This window comes from Micropterus dolomieu, linkage group LG09 (genome assembly GCF_021292245.1).
Source record: "Micropterus dolomieu isolate WLL.071019.BEF.003 ecotype Adirondacks linkage group LG09, ASM2129224v1, whole genome shotgun sequence".
NCBI lineage: Eukaryota > Metazoa > Chordata > Actinopteri > Centrarchiformes > Centrarchidae > Micropterus > Micropterus dolomieu.
Window position 1 is genome coordinate 17,365,996 of NC_060158.1, and position 19,978 is coordinate 17,385,973.

A 19,978-nucleotide genomic window follows, 5' to 3' on the forward strand; every position below is an offset into this window, starting at 1 on the left:
CACACACACATATATACATATACACATATACATATATATATATATATATATATATATATATATATACACACATATACATATATATATATATATACACATATATATATATATACACATATATATATATACACATATACATATATACATATATATACATATAAACATATACATATATATACATATACACACACATATACATATATATACACACATATATATATACACACATACATACATATATATATATATATATATATACATACATACACACACACACACACACACACATATATACACATATCTCTATATCTATCTGCCTATTTGGATTTGTATCTAAATTAAATTTTTTGTGATTTGCATGTTCCTTTATTCCCTTATTTATTTACTTGCTTTACTTACCCCATAAAGCACTTTAACTTTAAAGTATTTTTTTCATTGTTACTTGCTCATGATGATGTTCAGGATTTAGTGGGATTTACATTGAGCTACCCCTTACAGTGTGCGTTTTTGGGACACCTTACTTCCTCTCCATCTCCTAGACATTTTCCTTTATGAAATGTGCAGTCAGTGACTGTTTCAGTTACAGATAAACAACTCAGTTTCTTGTTGACAGAATTGGGTAAAAAATGACAGCTTTCAGGCATCATCAGAGTGGCTGATGTCTTGAGAGTGTATTTCTAAGTTCATAGCGGATACAAACTGAGACTCTGCATTAGAGGCTGGAAGCGTCGAGCACCACATGCACCATTTAGCTGATAGGAAGCCCTTGAGACCAAACAGACTTGCTATCGACAAGCTGCTGCTGAATTTCTCCCAAGGTACAGTGTGATGAAAGATGAGGTCGGGGAGGGAAGTGGGGAGAAGGAAGGGAAGCATTATCTATCCCAACTCAATCGAAACCGACTCTTGCCTTCAAGGGAGGGATGTGAAGGATGGGATTTGATAATAAGATTGCTTCCTAGGAAAGGTGTTAGTACGATATGCGTGTTGAATTCTCTCCCCCCAAGATTCAAGTCATTCCAAGCCTATTAGATATTCCAGGGTTGATGCGACCATCTCTATCATTAAATAAACTAAAAGTTTAAGTTCATTATTACATTTAGATCATCAGACAAACAGAAATGACAAATTATCACACTGAAAATCTCCTTTTTTCCAGCTCTGAATTCATAAAACCAAGGATAAAATCATGCTCAGAAGTTACTCTACAACTTCCACTTTAGTGGAAAATGTAAATACACAGATGGTGTTGAGGACTTCAATAGATTGGAATTAACATTTATTCAACAACGGCTACAGAGGATGACTAGATTTGTCTGATTTTCATCTTGACTACAGTATGTTATGATTCTTTATTTATATCCTTGTGCAGAAGATCAAGATGCTGTACAAAGTCACAAAAACAACAATAACAACAAATACATTTTTCATATCACTCAGTTAGTTGAGAGCTAGACTTTACTCAAAACCTTGCATCCGAGCACCAACCTCTGTTTGTAATGACAGACTGGCTTATGAAACCCACACTGCCGACTTACGAAATAACAGTGGATGATGCAATTCCAGCGTCACTTCATTTATGCACATGAACCATCGCTACATTCACAAACACAAAAATACGATGTGCGAACTCTTGTAAATTTGGGGATGCTGGCGGCTGAATTAGCAATTACAGTGTGACATAAGAGACCAAGGGGAGAGTAACTGCAGAGCAAATGTAGAGGTGAGAGGTGCGCTAAAAACCTTTCAATGCCAGTAAATATGAGCGGAGGATCTGGACAACGAAAAAAACACTGTGTAAACAGTGACTTGGACACAGAGTAACTTGTAGCTTGTATCAGTGTGTTTGGTGTTTGACTCCATAAGATAATTATAATTAGTTTGACAAATCAGGGAAAAGGGACAAAGCATCTGTTGACCGCTACATCTGATGCTCAATTGAATACACAACATACAATATCTGTCATGAACACCTCATTACTATCACCTTCTGGCTGGGACTGCTAACAGCAGATGTCACATTTTGTATTTCAGAAGAAATGAATGACATGAATTATTATGATGTTGTATCTTCATGAGATCAGTTCTTTTAATGTTTTTTAATTAGCCAAAGACATGAGCTGCATCCCAAATCAACTTTAAATTATAAAAAAAACAAACAGGGACTTTGAAAAAGCTACTGCCAGTTTGAAAAAAAGTTGTCTATCAACAACACACTCAAAAATCACAGAAATTTAGCAAGCATAACGGCATTAAGTGCACTTTTCCAGTGTGAATACAATACAAACCCAAAACCTAGTTACAATAAGGATATTCCATGCAAACGGGACAAGTGATGTATTTTATTCATCTCATTCTCCCATCTCCCAAACACACACACACACACACACACACACAGTGTACCTTGTTGAAGTCTTCACTTGTGGCTCTCATCTCCTTCCAGGTTTTGTTGAGCAGCTGGATGCAGATGCAGAAGAATTCCTCGAAGGAGCGATCGTGGGTGAAGAACATGGGGTGGAAGTCGTGGCAGTTTTCACTGGCTGTGGACACAACAGAGATAAAGCAGTGGTTCAAATGAAAGCTGATACCAGTGAATGAAGCCTGTTATTGACAGCAATCCATTTTATTTCACATAAGACAAATTACTTTGCATTTAAGTCATAAACAACTGTAATATAGTGCCATGAATGCTCTAATAGGTGCAGTAATTACCTAGACTAAAATTATTTTTAGGTATTTAGTACTACTATAAAATTATTTACAAAGTAATGGGTAAGCTATTCTGTCACCAGCAATTGGTTTCAGTTGAACATTATGTTGCTAGGTTCCATAGAAGTTGTAGTTTAAAGGGGCTATATGTAGTTTTTAAATGACACAAATACATTTTTTTTGCCTATTTGTGACGAGGTTGTAACCTCACATAAAAATTAACCATTTACCTACAATCTTGGTTGTCTATGACAGCCTGTATGCTTCTTCCTATGTGAAGAAATTGGATCGGATTTCCCGCAAAATCTATTGGCTTATGTAGGCTGTGAAGTTCATGCACTATCATTGAATTTGTTGCCATGTATTATTTTCACAGTTTTACAATTGCTTCCAGTAAAAAAAAACTGTTAACCTTTATAGGAAGTGTGTTAGCTATGCTTTTGCCATTTGATCGTTTGCTTGCTTAAAATGGAAATAAACTGCATAAACACTATGCTTGCCTGGACAGTGGACTTTTCCCTGCATAAGATTCGTTCCTCAGGTGCCTCAGTGGCCATTTGATTTTGAGTTTTTTTTTATTTTTTGTTATTTTAGTCTGATTTGAGGACAAATTGCCCCTACACCTTCTAAAACTATCTGATTAACACTTTATATCCTGCTGCAGTTTGTACAAAAATGAGAAGCTGTGGTTTTACAGAGCCAGGCTAGCTGGTTCCCACTGCTTCCAGTTAAACTAAGGTAACTGCTGGCTCCAGCTTATGCTGACATGAGTGTTATCCATCTTCTCATCTAACTCACAGCAAGGCAATGAAAAGGCTTATTTTCCAAAATATCAAACTATTCCTTAATACACATACCGTATCAGTGACTCTGACCATAGACTGGATTTTTTGTTTGAATTTACTACTGCACTGCATTAATCAGAGCTCACTCAATCTAATCCCAATAAGTCTGATCCTGCATGTCCACATACACGACACATCGATAAAAAAAATCAGCCAGTTGCCCAGAAAAGGTCCATTTACTTTTTACTTTTCTCCTCTGTTGAACGATTCATGCCATGTGGTGGCCTTCAATTTATAAATATGTAATTGGGCCTGAAGGAATGTGGCCCCTTGCCTGGACCTGAACACCTGACTAATGCACAACAACAGGGACAAGCGGCCCACACACACACGGCCACTGCAAGAAAACATCACTTTGCTAGAAAATGTTAAAGATGAAGTCATCAAATAACTGCTGCAGAAATGTTCAAAAGTGACACGACTGTTTGATGATCATACATGATCATTCTGGCACTTTAGCGTCAAAGAACAACTCCTCAAGCTTCTGCGTGCTAGATTCATGTTATAAATATGGCATTTTCCAGAAGTAAAGGAGTTATATGAGGTGTGACAGACTGTTCATAGGAGATAATCTAACAGGCCTGGGATGAATTTTCTCATTTCTATATTAAGGACATGTCAGGAAGTTGATGTGTTCATAGGTAATTTCACAGCAACAACCACTGAGAATGAGATACAGTTCCCCAACGAAGGAAGGCTGTATGTGTTATTGAAAATGTAGCTGCTCCTTAACTTCAAACACAAAATATCCCTGGGGACATTGACCAGCTAACACTGTTCCTACAGCTTAAGTTAAGATTTTTCATGTTTCGAAGCCAGGGGTGGTTTATTTTCCTGATTAGCAATGTACTAGAGAATTTCAATCCCCACTATTTGTGTGAGAGTGGGTTTGAACTAAGAATGAGAAAGAGGAAAAGCTAGGGCTCCTGAGTGCTCAAAACGTATTAACCAGGAGGTAGAATATCAAGGCTTGACATTCATTTGAACTAAATTCATCTCCCTCTTGTCGTCTTGCTGAGATGAGTGGCGGCCTTGAGCCAAAGGTTGGTTCATTTAGAGAGTTTCAGAGCAGAGCAGCAGGGGCACTGGCCCACCACAAGCAACCACAAGAAATTGGATGGAAGGGGTCAAGCAGCAATTGAAACTTCACAGTATAATGAGTGATGCCCGCAGGCCTCGGACACAGTGACCTAAGCCTTGATTTGGAGCGATGGATGGGAGTTAAAGGGGGGTGGGGTGAGTTGGAGAAATCTGGGGGAGGGGGTGATGTGCTACCGGTGTCTGTAGTCAATCAGGAATCTAATGGAGGTGAGCCAAAACAGATGCTGACTGGCTGCCTTGTCAACAGTACATTGCCCTGAGGGCCAGAAAAAAGGATGAATTGAAAAAATAAAATCTCTTCCTTATTCAAATACCCTTTCTGACCAACTGGTAAAAGTTGTTGGGCAGGTTGAAGTTTGGAGTGACCCCTGAGCTAAATGGGCTGTTTATTGATAGGCCAACAAAGCCCTGAGGTGGCAAGGTGAGTCGAATTACATGTCAAGGCTTATTTGGAAGATACGGACAGTGAGCAGTCTCATGTGGCTCTGCAGAAATTTCTCCATCTCGAGGTTTTGCAAGGCGTGCTGAGTTGCAGACAGTTTTATTACCTCTCGCAGGGCTCAGCAGGACCTAAAGCAGCACAGCGATGAGGCAAAAAACAACAAGAACACTATAGTGTGTTGATGCTTGAAATAGTTCACAAACAATGTTCTGCATTGTAATACTCTTATTGCCAACTTACCTAAAGTGTGGATCTCTGAATATTTCATCAAACAAACATAATCCATCCAGGCTGAGGAAATCATTTAAGAGGGGGAAATCTGGGTGCAGCTGCTCACATTTTAGCAGACTCCTGAGGTGAATAGGCTGGGGTGTCATTCTATGGGAAAAATTAAACTATAGTCTTGAACACATATTGTATCTGTATTAGGACAGCGTTTTCCATAGTTTTCATTCTACTCCATCACACTACATTTCAAATGACTCGTAGATGTTACTTTTTTACCCTTGAGGGTTTGTTTAAGAAGGGCTACGCTTTCTACATTGGTCCATTAAATGTGGATGCAAACACTCTCAAACTAAAGCTGGAAGTCAGCACTTTCATCTCATAGTTTCTGTTCCATTTCAAATTTAATGCACTGATACAGAGTAAACCAATAGTATCCTAATACTAACAGACTGCAGTAAATTTCACAGAGCTTCTAAGACTTATCAGCTGTTTCAATTTATAGTGTTTTCTGAAGAATAGTCCACATGGAGGACAATAAGATCAACAGTTTAATATAATACTTCCTTTTTTCAGCATTGCAGCTGCTTTCCAGCTAGCTGAAATGTCACAACTGAATCATTCTCACCACTGCAAAAATGCACTTAAAATGATCCGCCTGAACGGACATGGCACTGTGTGAGTGCAAAGTCATGTTACTGTGATTAGGTAACTATTGCTTTAAGCCTTGCTTGCCTTAAACCGGCTTTGGGTCTTATGTACCAGAGCGATGCTTCAGCATTATTCTGACTGACACTGAAGCTACAGTGATGAAAAAAAAACATCTGCTATACAATAAAACACTGAACCACCCATCACACTGACTGATGGGGGCTTAGTAGCTGGATTGGCTGTACTCAAGGTCTGTATTGAAGAAAGAAAAGAGAAGAAACCCCAAGCCCCTCGCTACTCTTGCCCCAAATCGTTAGGCTGCACACGACCTTAATCTGAGGCCGGGTGTGTGTGTATATGTGTGTGTGTTTGCGCATAAAACTGACAACAGGGAACCATTAGGAAACTACTGTCAACACCACAAATTGTCATCACTGTCTTCACATTAAGGGCTCTGGACAACACACATTTCTATTAAAAGCTATTGTGTCTTTAGCAGTGATGCTGTGAGCATATCCATGATTGAAAGAACAGAAATTAAAAGTAAGAGATATGTAACTGACTTTTATCACGTACCCATACCAAGGGATGAAGCTAACACAAGTTCAGGACAAAAATGCCCTCAATAGCTGCTCCTGTAACCAAAATTATTAACTATATACTTCACTATTTACTGTCAGTCATTATGTCTGAGAGCCTGAATACCAAGTGTAAAATTTACACACTATATAGTGCCCTCAAACATTCTCATGATGGTATGACTAAAATAGTGTCCATGGCATGTACACTTTTTTCAAACAACACACCTACAGTTCAATGTATATAGATTTATAGATCCACAACAATACACGTCAACATTTGTCAGTGATGATGAGGGATGGGTATCGCTACTCGATGTTATCGACCGAAACAGCCCTGTAGCGAGTAGAATCGAAATGTCTCCAGTCAAACCAGTACTTCAATCAATACTTTTTGTAACCAGATCGCAGCAGAAAATGACTATTTGTATGGTTTTGCTTGAAGCCAAACAGGCAAACAAAACACTGAAAGAAAGAGAAAAGCACGGCTATTTTTTGTTATGTGCCTGCACCATAAACTGTAGCCTATAAAAAAGGCCGCTCACCTTAGGCTGCGGTCTCAGTTATGTTCGTTCACTGTTGCACGTTTATCACCACAAGCTTGGCTTTCTGTTGGTTTCATCTATTGGTATCATTTAACACTTCTCTGTACATTTTTATTTGCTATTCACATCACTTGTCACTGATCGATCAGTTGATTTTACTAGCGGAGCCTCCGGCTGCAGCTGCTTTAGGTGTAGTTGGTTTGATCGGCTGGACGTGCAGATTGTTTAAACAGACTCCTTTTACTCGTTGTATACTTGTGACTCTCGTTTTTGGAGGAGGTTAGCGACTCACCAATAGGAAAAAGCCCTCGTGGAGATATTTCACTTCAGTTTATTGATCGAAAGTTAACGAAATAATTTGCCATTGTTTACTTTCAACACATGTATTAAAAAAATACCTTAAATTTCCCACAACTTATTTGGTCACTAAACTATTTCACTCCTCTCACATTCAAATATAAAAAAACTCCCAAGCTGTAGTCTTTCCCCTCATAGGCTAATACTACCAGTGAGGATGACCTAATTAGGATGAGGAGCGCTCTGATTTCCCAATACTTTTTATATAACAGTTATTTGAAATAAGAAAAAATAAACACATTTGTTCTTCCTTCCTTCACTGAGAAACAGCCTTCTCTCCTAAAGGCAGGTGAACATGATCATGGAAATGGGGAGGACGACAGGACAGATCAAGTCTGACACTTTTGGATGGATGGAAATCACACTGCCAGGGACACACACACCCCCTCACAAACTCTGTAGCTGGATGTCACGCTGCGAAACAGCAGGGTAGATATGACCTTTCTATCAATTTAAATCACGATTTATGACTCTTTTTGGCCAAGCATATGGGTCCGCATAGCAGACAACTTAGATGGATGGAAAATGAGCTATAATGAGTTTTCTTTGTCCTGTATGATTTTCATCCATCTGCACAGCCAGATGTTCAGTGCCTGTGCCACCCATAAAGAAGGTAACAAGACACCCTGATGACCAGTTTAGGTTATGCCAGACCACATGGATCAGCAGAACTTGATGTTGGTGCAATACTTTGGGACCATATGTCACAGCACAATCATGACAAATAGATATGATTTGGTGGTACAATTGGTTGCCTTTGTTTTTGTGACACAAAAATGTCTATATGTCCCCCTGCTCAGAGATAGTATAAGAACTACTACACAACTTCCCCCTGGACATGACACACGAGCTAGTTAAAGAGTGTCACAATGAGGCTGAAACTATTTTTTATTGTCTGTTTATCTGTTATTTTTCTTTGATTCATCATCTTCAACATGTTTCCAGGTCGCCAGTCCATCGAAGGGCCACACATAGACGAACAACCACTCACGCTCACACCTAAGGACAATTTAGGGTAACCAATCAACCTAGCCTGCATGTTTTTGGACGGTGGGAGGAAGCCGGAGCACCCGGAGAGAACATGCAAACTCCACACAGAAAGGCCGGGGCAACCAGGGTTTGAACCCACGACCTTCTTGCTGTGAGGCGACAGTGCTAACCACCGCACCACCGTGCCGCCCTGAGATTTAAATTATTTATCATAATTTAATCTTTGACTAATATACAGTTTATTATAGCACTACTCTACACTCACACTGCTATCATATTGCCAGGCCTCTCTTGAGTAAACAAAGAGTTCAGAATTAAAGTTATCTGTTCAAGGGTCAAGAAACCTGTTCAGGAGACAGGGACCTGAGGTATTCGCTTTCAAGTTAAACTGTGAAGAACCAGAATCTCTTGTCCACACTACTGCTGTATTCAAACAATGTCAGTAGAATAAATGTTCATGCATCTTTATGCCTTGTAGTCACATCCTTTAATATAGCCTTCTTTTGTTTTTTTAAATGAGCTGAATTGACTGTATTAGTGTTAAAATTGGATTTTAGTTAGATGTACCTGCCAGCAATGGTAGCCATTTTGCAAAACTTTGTTGACACTTACGTAACTCTTTTAGCTAAGTGGGAGATGTTGAAGATGATGAAATTCACAATCTTTAGGAGTTGGAATTACAACTTGGAAGGCTTATGTTTTCCCCACCTTGGATGCTCGTGATTACGGGCTGAACGATAAGATGTGAATGCGTCATGAGGCAGAGAGGGGTTCCAGGTCATTGGCTGCAGACTAAATTAGACACATTGGTACAGCGACGTTCCACAACATCACACAATATCATTATGACTGCAAGACAACTCAGAGGGTGTACAGAGCTCTCTTCTCCTTTTCTCTCTATCCATCCATCTCCTGGGAAGTGTGTGGCTGGGCTGAGGTCAGGGGTCATTGTTATCTCCCTGAAGTGAATGTGCGGCTCATGTGTTTGTGTGTTCGTGAACGCAAGCATGACCGAGTATGCGACAGCTGTCGCCTGTCACGCTCATATCTAGGTCCATTCAACGTGATGGCTCTGTGACGTCAACTTGGAGCTAATTACTCAACTGGCCACCACATAAATGAATTCTGGAGACGAGAGAGGTGACTATGTGTGTGTGTTAAAAGTGTATGTGTGTGCAGCTGTGTGAATGTGCTGAGAGAGAGAGACAGGAGAAAGAGAGAGGGAGACGTGAGGGCTGAATGCCACCCTGACATCTGTCAAGGTCCAGTGTGTATTTGTTTGCGTGTATGTGTGTCCGCGAATGTGCACGAAGTAAGCGAAACAAACCCCAGAGTCACCTTGCAGCTATGCCACATGATGAATACACAGTGAAAAGTGTCATCCTCACTCTAATTACAATACCAGCATGCCCTGGTGTCCAACTGTGACAAGGGGTGTGTGTGTGTGTGTGTGTGTGTGTGTGTGTGTGTGTGTGTGTGTGTGTGTGACCAGCGAGCAACGTCAGCACCATCTTTCTGGTCCAGTCACTGTTGGTGTGTGCGCAGGATGCCAAGGCAGCAGGTACACAGAGATGCAAACCACGGCTGGCTAGATGACTTAGCAGGCTGACTGTATACTTCTCATGCTACAGCAGACAACACCACAACATCGATACACAGACACTGTAAGGTTTGCAATGCCATTTATCAAAGCAAACCAAATCAATTTAATATCTTTTTCATTGACTGTGCTGCTCTAATTGGGACAAATGCAAATTAAATCTTTTTGAATTTATGTCATACTCAAGAGTGGGTAAGATTACCCTACACGGTACAACACTGGAACAGCAATTATGTCATACTATTACCATTGTATGTCTTAGCTTACAAGCAAATTAACATCTTGCTAGCTCTGTAAAGATAGAATCTGGGCCAAAAATGCCATTTAAAAACCCAGAGACATTAAATTTTAGAGTTTAGAATCTGTGAAACTATAAATTTGTTAATGTTTGGGCCACGCCATCAGGGCTGCTGGGTTGTACTCTCCCTTCCAATTTGAGTATCTCTTCCCTAATGATCATTAAATAAAGACTCCAGAAGAATAGCAAGAGTTGTATAATGCAGTACAAAATAAACTACTGCTTGTCCACAGTATTGAATTAGTTTTCATTTATTTTGAGTTTATTTACACCAAGTATTTTATTTCAGGGAGGAAGCGAAGCATATGAAGAACCCTGATTAGATGAAGATGAAAACAGGGGAAAGTCAAAGCCTTATTTCCTCTGTGGTTTCTAATTACGTAACTAAACCATTTTAGCATGCAGAGTCCCCAACAATGGTCAAGACACATTAGAGGACAGAGGGAGAACGAGGGATAGCAGAAAAGTAGAAGGGGAGGGGGGGGAAATGAGACCGAGGTATGTGGCACGTAGAGAATCCATCAGTGCTCTCGGCTGAGACATGGATCCAACAAATTTAACAGTACATCTGCTTTCACTCATATTTTCTCAAATACAATCAGGCTTGTGCAACTGCATTTAGCTGTGAGTTTCAAGTCAGAGCTGCCCCACGTTGCATTTATTAAAAAGACAAAACACATCTCAATACATCAGATATGGGGGCTAAGATACGGACTATAATATGCACCCTTGCCACATTTTTCTGAAGGGAAATCTCGAATCAGACAGCGTGAGTCATGCTCACACAAACAAACGCACAATCTGTCTGACTTTGTCCGAATGCAGAAACAGAATTGTTTAATCATAACAGCACAGAAAATCCTCCAGCTTACACGCACATTTGTGCACACGCACACATGCATGAAAGCACACAAACACAGCCTGTCCATTCGCATAAACTATTCTAAATCTAGATATGCAGTGGAAAAATTTACACAAAATTACACACAGGTATTATCACAAACCAGTTAAAAGTAGACCCATGGATGATAATACTGTAACATTTGGAAGTTTTTTGTTCATCTGTTAGGATTCCCATTAGCTGTGGCTAAAGCACAACTTGTCTTCCTGGGGTCATATATAGTATATGAAGCATGCAATGTCCTTCATTTAAGGAGTGCTCTGGGTATAGTGGGTATAAACTGCTGCAAGACTCCCCTCCTCTCCTGTGTTTAGTAGGAGACCACTGAGTCTAAACATGAACAACAACAACTTGAATTTGCTTCAAGGATTGTTCAAAGTCAAAGCCTACATTTTACTGAATGGTAAAGATTTATCATGGACATTGTCTCTTTTGAGGATGGAATAACAATTTGGGCAATCTGTAATTTGCATAAAGAAATTCACACCTTTATTTGTACTTTGTTGATTTTCATTGGTTTTGTCTTATTTTATTTGTATTAGCTACTTTTATGTGCCAAGATTTGTTGTGTTCTGTATCTTCAATGATTTACTGTAATATGTCTTGTATTTCAAATAAAAAACTTGAATTACAAAATTATTACTATTATTACTATTATTACAAAAATGGTATACATAAAAATATATAAGAAGCAATGTTCCTACAGAAAACAAGCTTTCTCAGAAAGGACTTTAATCATGTATGTGTTTAAATCTAGTGGGTAGTGTTCCGTCTGATTTCTCCTTTGACAAGATCTGCTAGTAAGGGGCCTTTCAGGGAAACAGCTTCAGTTTTTTGAGAACACATTGTATACTTTCTGGGGGGGAAAAATTTTGAGGGTGTAAGTGAGGGAGACGGGCTGGTGAAATGGTAAATTACATCCAAGGAGCACCTTGGAGAAAACATGCAAGTAAAATGAGAGTGGCAGCACTGTCATTGGCTGGAACGTGTTTGATCCACCGCGCCACTTCAGTCCACTAAGGTTCGTTGAGAGTTGACAGGGGACAGGAGTGTCTGAAAAATTCCAAGGATGGTCAAAACTTGAGATTCTCAAGCACCCATCTGTCAAGTTTGCTGTTATTTGTGCACTCCAATTTAAAGACCTTTTGCTGGTGTATGCCTGAGGCTACAAAGTGGAAAACCGTGAAGAACACTCCCCCTTTGACACAAGGCTACAACTGACAACTTTGTGAAATGGTTGCTGACTGCCAAATAGATCCTCATGTCACGACTTGAGGGATACTTGGAATTCTATGCTTGGCCTTTCCTCATCCACTTCGTTCATGATTCATGGAGGGAGACTCACAGGAGGGATTAGCGGCTAAAACCTTGAGACTTAACAAGTCATTTCGAATGTGATCCGTTTCCAAGCTAATGCTCAGCTAACACTAATGTTAGCATACTAATGTTTGATCTCTGACATAAATTCTCATCCCACTGATACTTTATTGGTGGAAGCAACTGCTTACAGAGGGATCCCACTGAAAATGATCAGTGAGACAGGACACAAACCTATTATGAAAAGTATATTTCATGCACTACTGTATAGTTCAGCCTGCCCGTCCTTCATGTTTCATAACATTGAATAAGAACGGTCAGCGATAAGAACATATACAGAAAAGTAACCCTCTTAGAAAGTCTGTAAAAAATCTGGTTCATATTTTGCCCCAACCACTGCTAATGGATCATTAATTACTGGATAATGTAATGACTTGTCAGCATGTGTGAAAAAAAACCTCTCTCTCAGTGGGTCAGAAATGTAATTAATACTATTTAAGTGATACTGAAGTATATTGAGTTTGAAATAATAACCCCCTATAGCAGGGGTTGGCAAATAAGTCTGGCATCGGGCCAAATATTTTTCAGGCCATTATAGGGCGGGCCAGCACGAAGTCAAATTATTTCAAATCCTTGTTTACTCATGTCCATGTTTAGTTCAGTCGATACTGTGCGGGACTACCGTTAAGAAAGTTGGATGATCGATTCCAAATAACTGTGTATATTTTTTACCCTTGTTACTTGATTATAAGGACACTTTTGCACATGCTCATAATAAAGCATGTGCTGCAGTGTGTGTGCTTCCCGGAGTTTTATCCGCATTCATAAACCTATGGATGCTTATTTTCATTTCCCTGAGTAAATTCAGGGGGATCCAATCATACAGGGTGCGAACTAGGGGGGAGCCTAATAAGACATCAGCTCCCCAAAAAGCATTATTTGTCATATTTTGGGGGGTCTCTAAAATATTGACAGCATGCTTTATTGAAATTAATCTTATCATGGATCATGTGGAGCATCAGACTCCATCCTGCCAGAGGAAACGATCACTGACTGACCGCAGCGGTCCGGTCACTCCGCAATCTCCTGTCCCTGTTCCGCCCACTTCCTCTTCGGTGCCAACGGAAAACGGTTCGTGATGGATGGCTGGATGAATAGCCTATTATGCATGACACATGCACTACTGCAACAGGGGGCTCTCCGCAGCGCCACGCAACTTTCTACATTCTTCCTAGAGGTGTGTCAAGCGAGCCAGAGGCTCTTTTGAATGTCCTTCAGAACTCTTCAAAGTAAAAGCTTCCAATAAACTAAACATAAAGCATTGCTGCAAAAAACTCTCACGCTTTTATTTTAGAGCCACAATCACTTAAGAGGAAGAGATTGTGTTAGTTACTGTAGCTGTCATGACCGAGATCTATTTCAGCACCAGCCACTATCAATTTATTCATATTTCTGCTATCAAAGCAATCTGGCCGCGATATTATTGCTGGCTGGCCGGTTCTGGACCGCGGGCCGCCTATTGACGACCACTGCCCTATAGGTTTAAAAGGTGAATGTTTTTAGATTTGAAAAATAATGCAAAACTACAGCTGCATGTGCGTGAAATCATGCTGAGTTAGGCTACTACAGAGTGCTCAAACTTTTTTCTGTCACCCCCCCCCCCTTCAGAAGCCAAAAAAGCTTCATGCCCTCCCACCCCAGCAAAAGAGGATTTTTTTTTTTTATAACAATACAGGAGATTTAAATAAACAAGATTCAGGTTAGCAAAATAGCCTTGCTAGCAACAGAGCACTTTAGTTTTTTTATGTCACCACATGAATCATATTCGTGCAACTTAAGGTCCGCTCACTTCTATGATCCATGGAATCATAATTTGACCACAATCTGGCTAAATTCTCTTCTTCCATATCTCAGTTCCCATGCACATCCTTGTTAAGATTGAGGAAAGTCATGTATGTTTGACTGTACATATGTTAGAGTGCCTGGGCTGGAAAACATCTACTTCATTAGAGCACCTTTTCTTAAACATATAAAAATGCTTACTTAGTTAGTATTAAGCAACTAGATCTCCAAGTAGATTTAAAGTACATGTGCCCAAAATATGATAATGCGATGCTAAACTGTTGCTAAACTATTTTTTTACCTGTTTAGTTAGAACCATTTTAGCACATTTTAACCTATTACAAAGTCCGAGAATCTATGACATTTTCGAATGCTATTTACTCTTCGACCCCAATGTATGACTGCACGCCCAGACATCACATTTGACGTGTGATGTCAAGTGTGTACAGTCCATGTCTGTTCGTTTGTATATATAAAAACTATATCTCAGTGATACACTATTTCCAAACACATCACAGCATTTCAATCTCACACTGTGGCATTTCTCAGGTGTGCGTGTGTGTGTGTGTGTGTGTTGTGTGTTTTTATCGCAGCACAGTGGGCAACTCAGGAATGTCATTAGGGGGGGGGGTTGTCCAGTTAATGAGTTTGGACTACCTGCTGTGTTTGGACATACTATATACACACATACCCCAGCCATCCAAGTGACACACATATCACGGCAGTGCCTACATAGGACACAGTGATAGGCTGGTTACCTGCTCTTGACCAGTATTACTCATTAATACAGGATTATTGTCGAGTTGCATTATTGTTCGTCCAGCAGATATTGAGATTTAGATTCCCTTCAAATGTCAGGTGATGAGACATCTTTGGGTTTTTGGAAAAATAAAAACAAATCACCTCAAATGCACATTATGAACAACAGAGTTTACTGGAAATATGGTTTTAGTTTTTAGCAACAAAGATATCATTGGCATAAGATTATTGCTGTCAATCATGTCAGTCTTTATCTTATTTGTTTATATTAATTACACAAAAACATCTGTTTATATGAGACTACCAAATTGATCTAAAAATACTATATACACAGCACCTAAACTAAGCTCACTCAGCTTGGACAGAAAATGCTTCATTCTTAGTTCTGAATGGTTGTCATTTTCTGATGCAAAGCTCATCACTATGCAACCGAAAAGGAAGATATGAAGCTTAATACGGTCCTTGAGAAGAGACAACATATAATAAATACACCTAAATAGAAAATCAATCCAAATATTCCACATGATGTATTGCGTTGGAGTCCTACGCTCATGAGCCAAGATGTACTATGGAGCCGTCTATGGTGCTGAACATGGCCCTTTGTTCTCACCTTGTCTGATGGCCCTCTGATGGAAGACACAGTTAACAAATATAAGGACATCATGTGACTGTCAGTCTGGAGCCTTCCCAGACCTGCCTGCCTGTGTGTGTGTGTGTGTGTGTGTGTGTGTGTGTGAACATGTGTGTGAACATGTGTGTGATGCATGCCCGGACCTGCCACGGCTCACCACCCAGCTCTCCATCGCAGCAACAAGAAGCCACACCGTGAATCACCAAGCAGGGCCATTACTCACCATGCCTGGCCCTTTCTAAATAACTTCATAAATATTCCATGGGTTAGTTTAAACAGGAAAGTCTAAAAAAGGCATGGCTTGACGTCTCATAGACACAGATTCTAGTAAGCCCAGTGTTCCAGGAGAAACATGGCGGGACAATTAATCTTTTAGGATCTGAAGCACGGCAAAAACAAATGCATGAGAGAGAGAGAGAGAGAGAGAGAGAGAGAGAGAGAGAGAGAGAGAGAGAGAGGGTAGAATTAATGGAAGGAGGTGAGAGAGAGCGGAAACAGAGAGGGGACAGAGAGAGTGACAGCTGGAGAGTGTTATGAATTATGTAGAATCTAGCAGAACTGACAGCTGATTCAACCAAACAAGCTCCCTTGCTTCCTTTCTCAAGTCCACATCTGCATAGAAATAAAATATCTCAACAACAGCCTAAAGGGAAAATGTCATAACATTTTAAAAAGATGATAGTACTAAATGGAAAAGTGGAATGGAAGGAAATCGTTGACCTGAAAGAGCACTGAATGGCATACGCGAGATTCTTGAGTGGCTTCTCTTTTATTTAAAAAAAACGTAAGATGCTACTTGCTCATATATTTGTGTCATTTTTGTCAAAAAGAGAGAAAAAGAGAAAATCAGAGCATGAAAGCGTGCGAAAGGATTACAAGTCTGAGAGGGACAGATGTTCTTTAGACCCACGGAGAAGGAAAATAAAAAGTGGGAGCCTGAAAGAAAGACTCAGAGAGAGAGAAAAATTAAGCTAGAAAAAAAATTAGCTAGAAAGAGAGCATGAAGAGGCGAGTGGGGAAGAAAGGCAACTTCAACAGCTACCGGCAAATCCAGAATCCCTCCGTGTTTCATCCCCGTGAGAAAACAAGAAGAGTGTGTCTGGCCTCTGTCAGAGCCATACATGCATTTCACACAGACTCAGAGAGCAAATGAGCCACTAAAACATCATCGCCGTCACCATTAATCTGCTGTCTCTTTCTTCTGCCTTTATCCACGAAGGGATGTGAAGAAGAGGGGGGGTGGGGATTTAAAATACAGCTGAAATTAACTTTTTTTCCCCTGGCACTAGGGAGTTGGACTGATTTTACAGAAACTGTTTCTGGAACAACGATGACTTTTTAAAGGAGAATTTGAGTGCTTGTGTTCTAGTTTGCTTTTAACGAAGTTCCCACCTGCAGCTTTGCTTCACGGTTTTGCTCTGCATCATAAAACATTTAGGGGCTATAGCTACCTCAACAGCTACATCACCTCTAGTACGCTTTGCATCTCATGCAGCATTTAGGCTTAAGATTATTCACAAGATTCAAACAAAGGCTGTTAAGTGTCAGTGATACAAGACTAAGTCTAGAATCTACAGCCTTGCTAAGATGTAGTTATGCACAGTTAAATGCTAACATTTATTTATTTATTCCAGGTTTATTTAACAGGAACAATGCACACTAATAATACATAAATAAATGTATAATGTGCCAGAATTAGCCAAAAGGCTTTTTTACATCTGCTGCCCCCATCAGCATTCTACACCATGCTCGCTGACAATGCAAAGACACTGATGTTTAACAGGTATGATGCTTATCATGTTCACCATCTAATGTTAGCATGTTAGTTGTTAATTAGCACTAAACACAAAGTACAGCTGAGGCTAATGGACTTTATTTTTAGAACGGGGAAAACCCCCCCCCAGCTTGAAATGTTATCGTTACACATAATGCACTACTGTTTCTAATATTATTCTGACTCAATTACCACACTATCAAAACTGATAAAACATTACAAAGACACAGACACACCCTCCAACATCCTCATTAGTGTCAGGTATTTCATTGTTTCTCTGTTGAAAGGTCAACTAAATGATGGCAGTCGGTGTAGAGCTGAGACACATTTCTCTCCCTGCTTTCCTCTGGGAAAACGTACGCTCATGTACCTACATTACACACATGCACACAGGCACACACACACACACACACACACAGACTTTTCCTAATGGCCGGTCGTTACTCACTAAGCATTTACAACACCTGCCTGGCCCATGATACATTCATCCTACTCATACATTCATTAATGCATGTTAATACACGCAGTGCTAATGGGGTGTGTATGAAAATGCACTTGACTCTCTACAAGAGAAGATGCAGTGCAGCTTATGACTACTCTGGGACACACTGGCTTCCTCTCCCATAAGGATAAGACATGGATAAGACGCGTATAATGCTCTGTGATTGCGAGTCTGTGCAAATATTTACTGGAGTTGTGACAGAGACGGATGGCAACATTAGGATTTGGGACGCAGTGAACATAAATATATCAAAAAGTTGTCTTTCCTTCTGTCCCCAGTGATTTCCTGCAAGGAGTTTGTTTCATTTTATTGCCTTTGCATATCATTTTTAACCACGGGCTTACAGATGACCTACTTGTGTACATGGGAATCCTGTCATGTGGGTGTATGTCCTGTTATCTCATACAGATAGGTCATTCTCTGAAGGTTATACATTCACCTGATCTGTCCCCCCATTTTATGCACACAGACACACACATACACAGTACCACATCATAAATATTAATAGTAGGTTTAGTCTCCTGGGCTAACAGCCTCAGTAAAAAGGACAATATATAGCCACTGGGAATAAAAAGGCAGAGAACTACGAGTCAAGGTCACTGCTAGGATTCAACTCCAGCTCACTCAATAGTCAAAACATAACGCAAAGTTAGTTTTAATAACAACAACAGCAATAATATTAATAACAACAGAAAATGCTATTTGCTTATGGAAAAGTTAAAATGTTACATTTATCATTGAAACAAGGCAGATCACAATATGTTGGGGCAGAATTTGTAGGTTGCATAGTCTGTTCATATCCTTTGAGTATATTAAGTGAAATCGTGCACTTGCTCTGGTTCAATTTGTTTGAGCAAGCAAGTCTCTCAAAAAGAAAAGTAAGTCTTATTCATACTGATGGCCTGGCATCCATCCTATGGATTTAGCTGCATAAGCCATCAACTACATGCTTAGAAAAGCCTTCGAGATAAAGATGTTTCCCTATTTTGGGACAAGTGTGTTTGCTTAATCTGCATTTTGATATGAATGAGGTCAAAGTGATATTTCCAAGAAAGACTACAGGAGAGAAGATCAAACTAGACACTCGGAATAAAAATAAAGCCCTGAAAAACACTGCACAGAAAAAAACCCATCTGGATGACATTTCTATAAGTATGTGGACACTGGACACTAAAGTCTAATGTCCTTGCTGCAATTTGCAGACAGGGTGAATAACCCTGCATTGCAGCCAAGTCTAAATCCTCTATGAAAAAAAAAAAAAAAAAGACATGAGCGGATGAAAAGGGCACATCAGTTTTTAACTGAGCTAAGAATGTCCCTCCCTACAGGGAGCAGCAGGGGTCAGTCTGGAGCGGAACTGAGACCAACTCGCCCATTTAAACAAGTAAAGACAAATGAAAAGGGCACATCAATTTGGAGTGGAGGTGGGCACAGCATCTCTTTCTCTGCGCAGTGTGCCTCCCAGAGGCGGTATATTAAACTGAAAGGGGCTCAATGGGGGCGAGGTGCATCACTAAATAATGAACTCCCAGCAGCACAATTACTGAGCATAATGGCTGCTTTCATCTTAACAGGGGGGGAATGTGTACTTGTGAATATGTGTGTGTGTGGATGTTTGTATTTTTGTGCACACAAGTACGGTAAATGCACCTCTGTGGGTAAAGCAGTCCCTCATCTATTTCTTTGTCTATATGCTCATTCTGAAGTTATTGTGAGCAACAGAAGTGAAGCGAGGTTGTAGAAGAACTGCCAGCAACAGTACACCATGTGTGTGTGTGTGTGTGTGTGTGTGTGTGGGGGGGGGGGGGTGCTGATGTAGACTTACGGAGTTCGCCCACTTTCAGAATCTCACAGAGCATCTTGGTCAGCTCGATACTGCTGCGGCCAAACGGACACTCGTGCTTGTCTTCT

General features: G+C 40.1%; 1 protein-coding gene across 1 annotated transcript in view; it reads right to left on the reverse strand.

Moving 5' to 3' along the window:
- Nucleotides 1-19,978, reverse strand: part of elmo1 (engulfment and cell motility 1 (ced-12 homolog, C. elegans)) — a gene marked incomplete in the record, with an annotated part of 88,357 nt that overhangs the window by 25,974 nt on the left and 42,405 nt on the right. Inside the window, 2 exon segments of the mRNA XM_046059017.1 lie at nucleotides 2,404-2,540; nucleotides 19,893-19,978. Coding sequence (XP_045914973.1) covers nucleotides 2,404-2,540; nucleotides 19,893-19,978 — 223 coding nt within the window.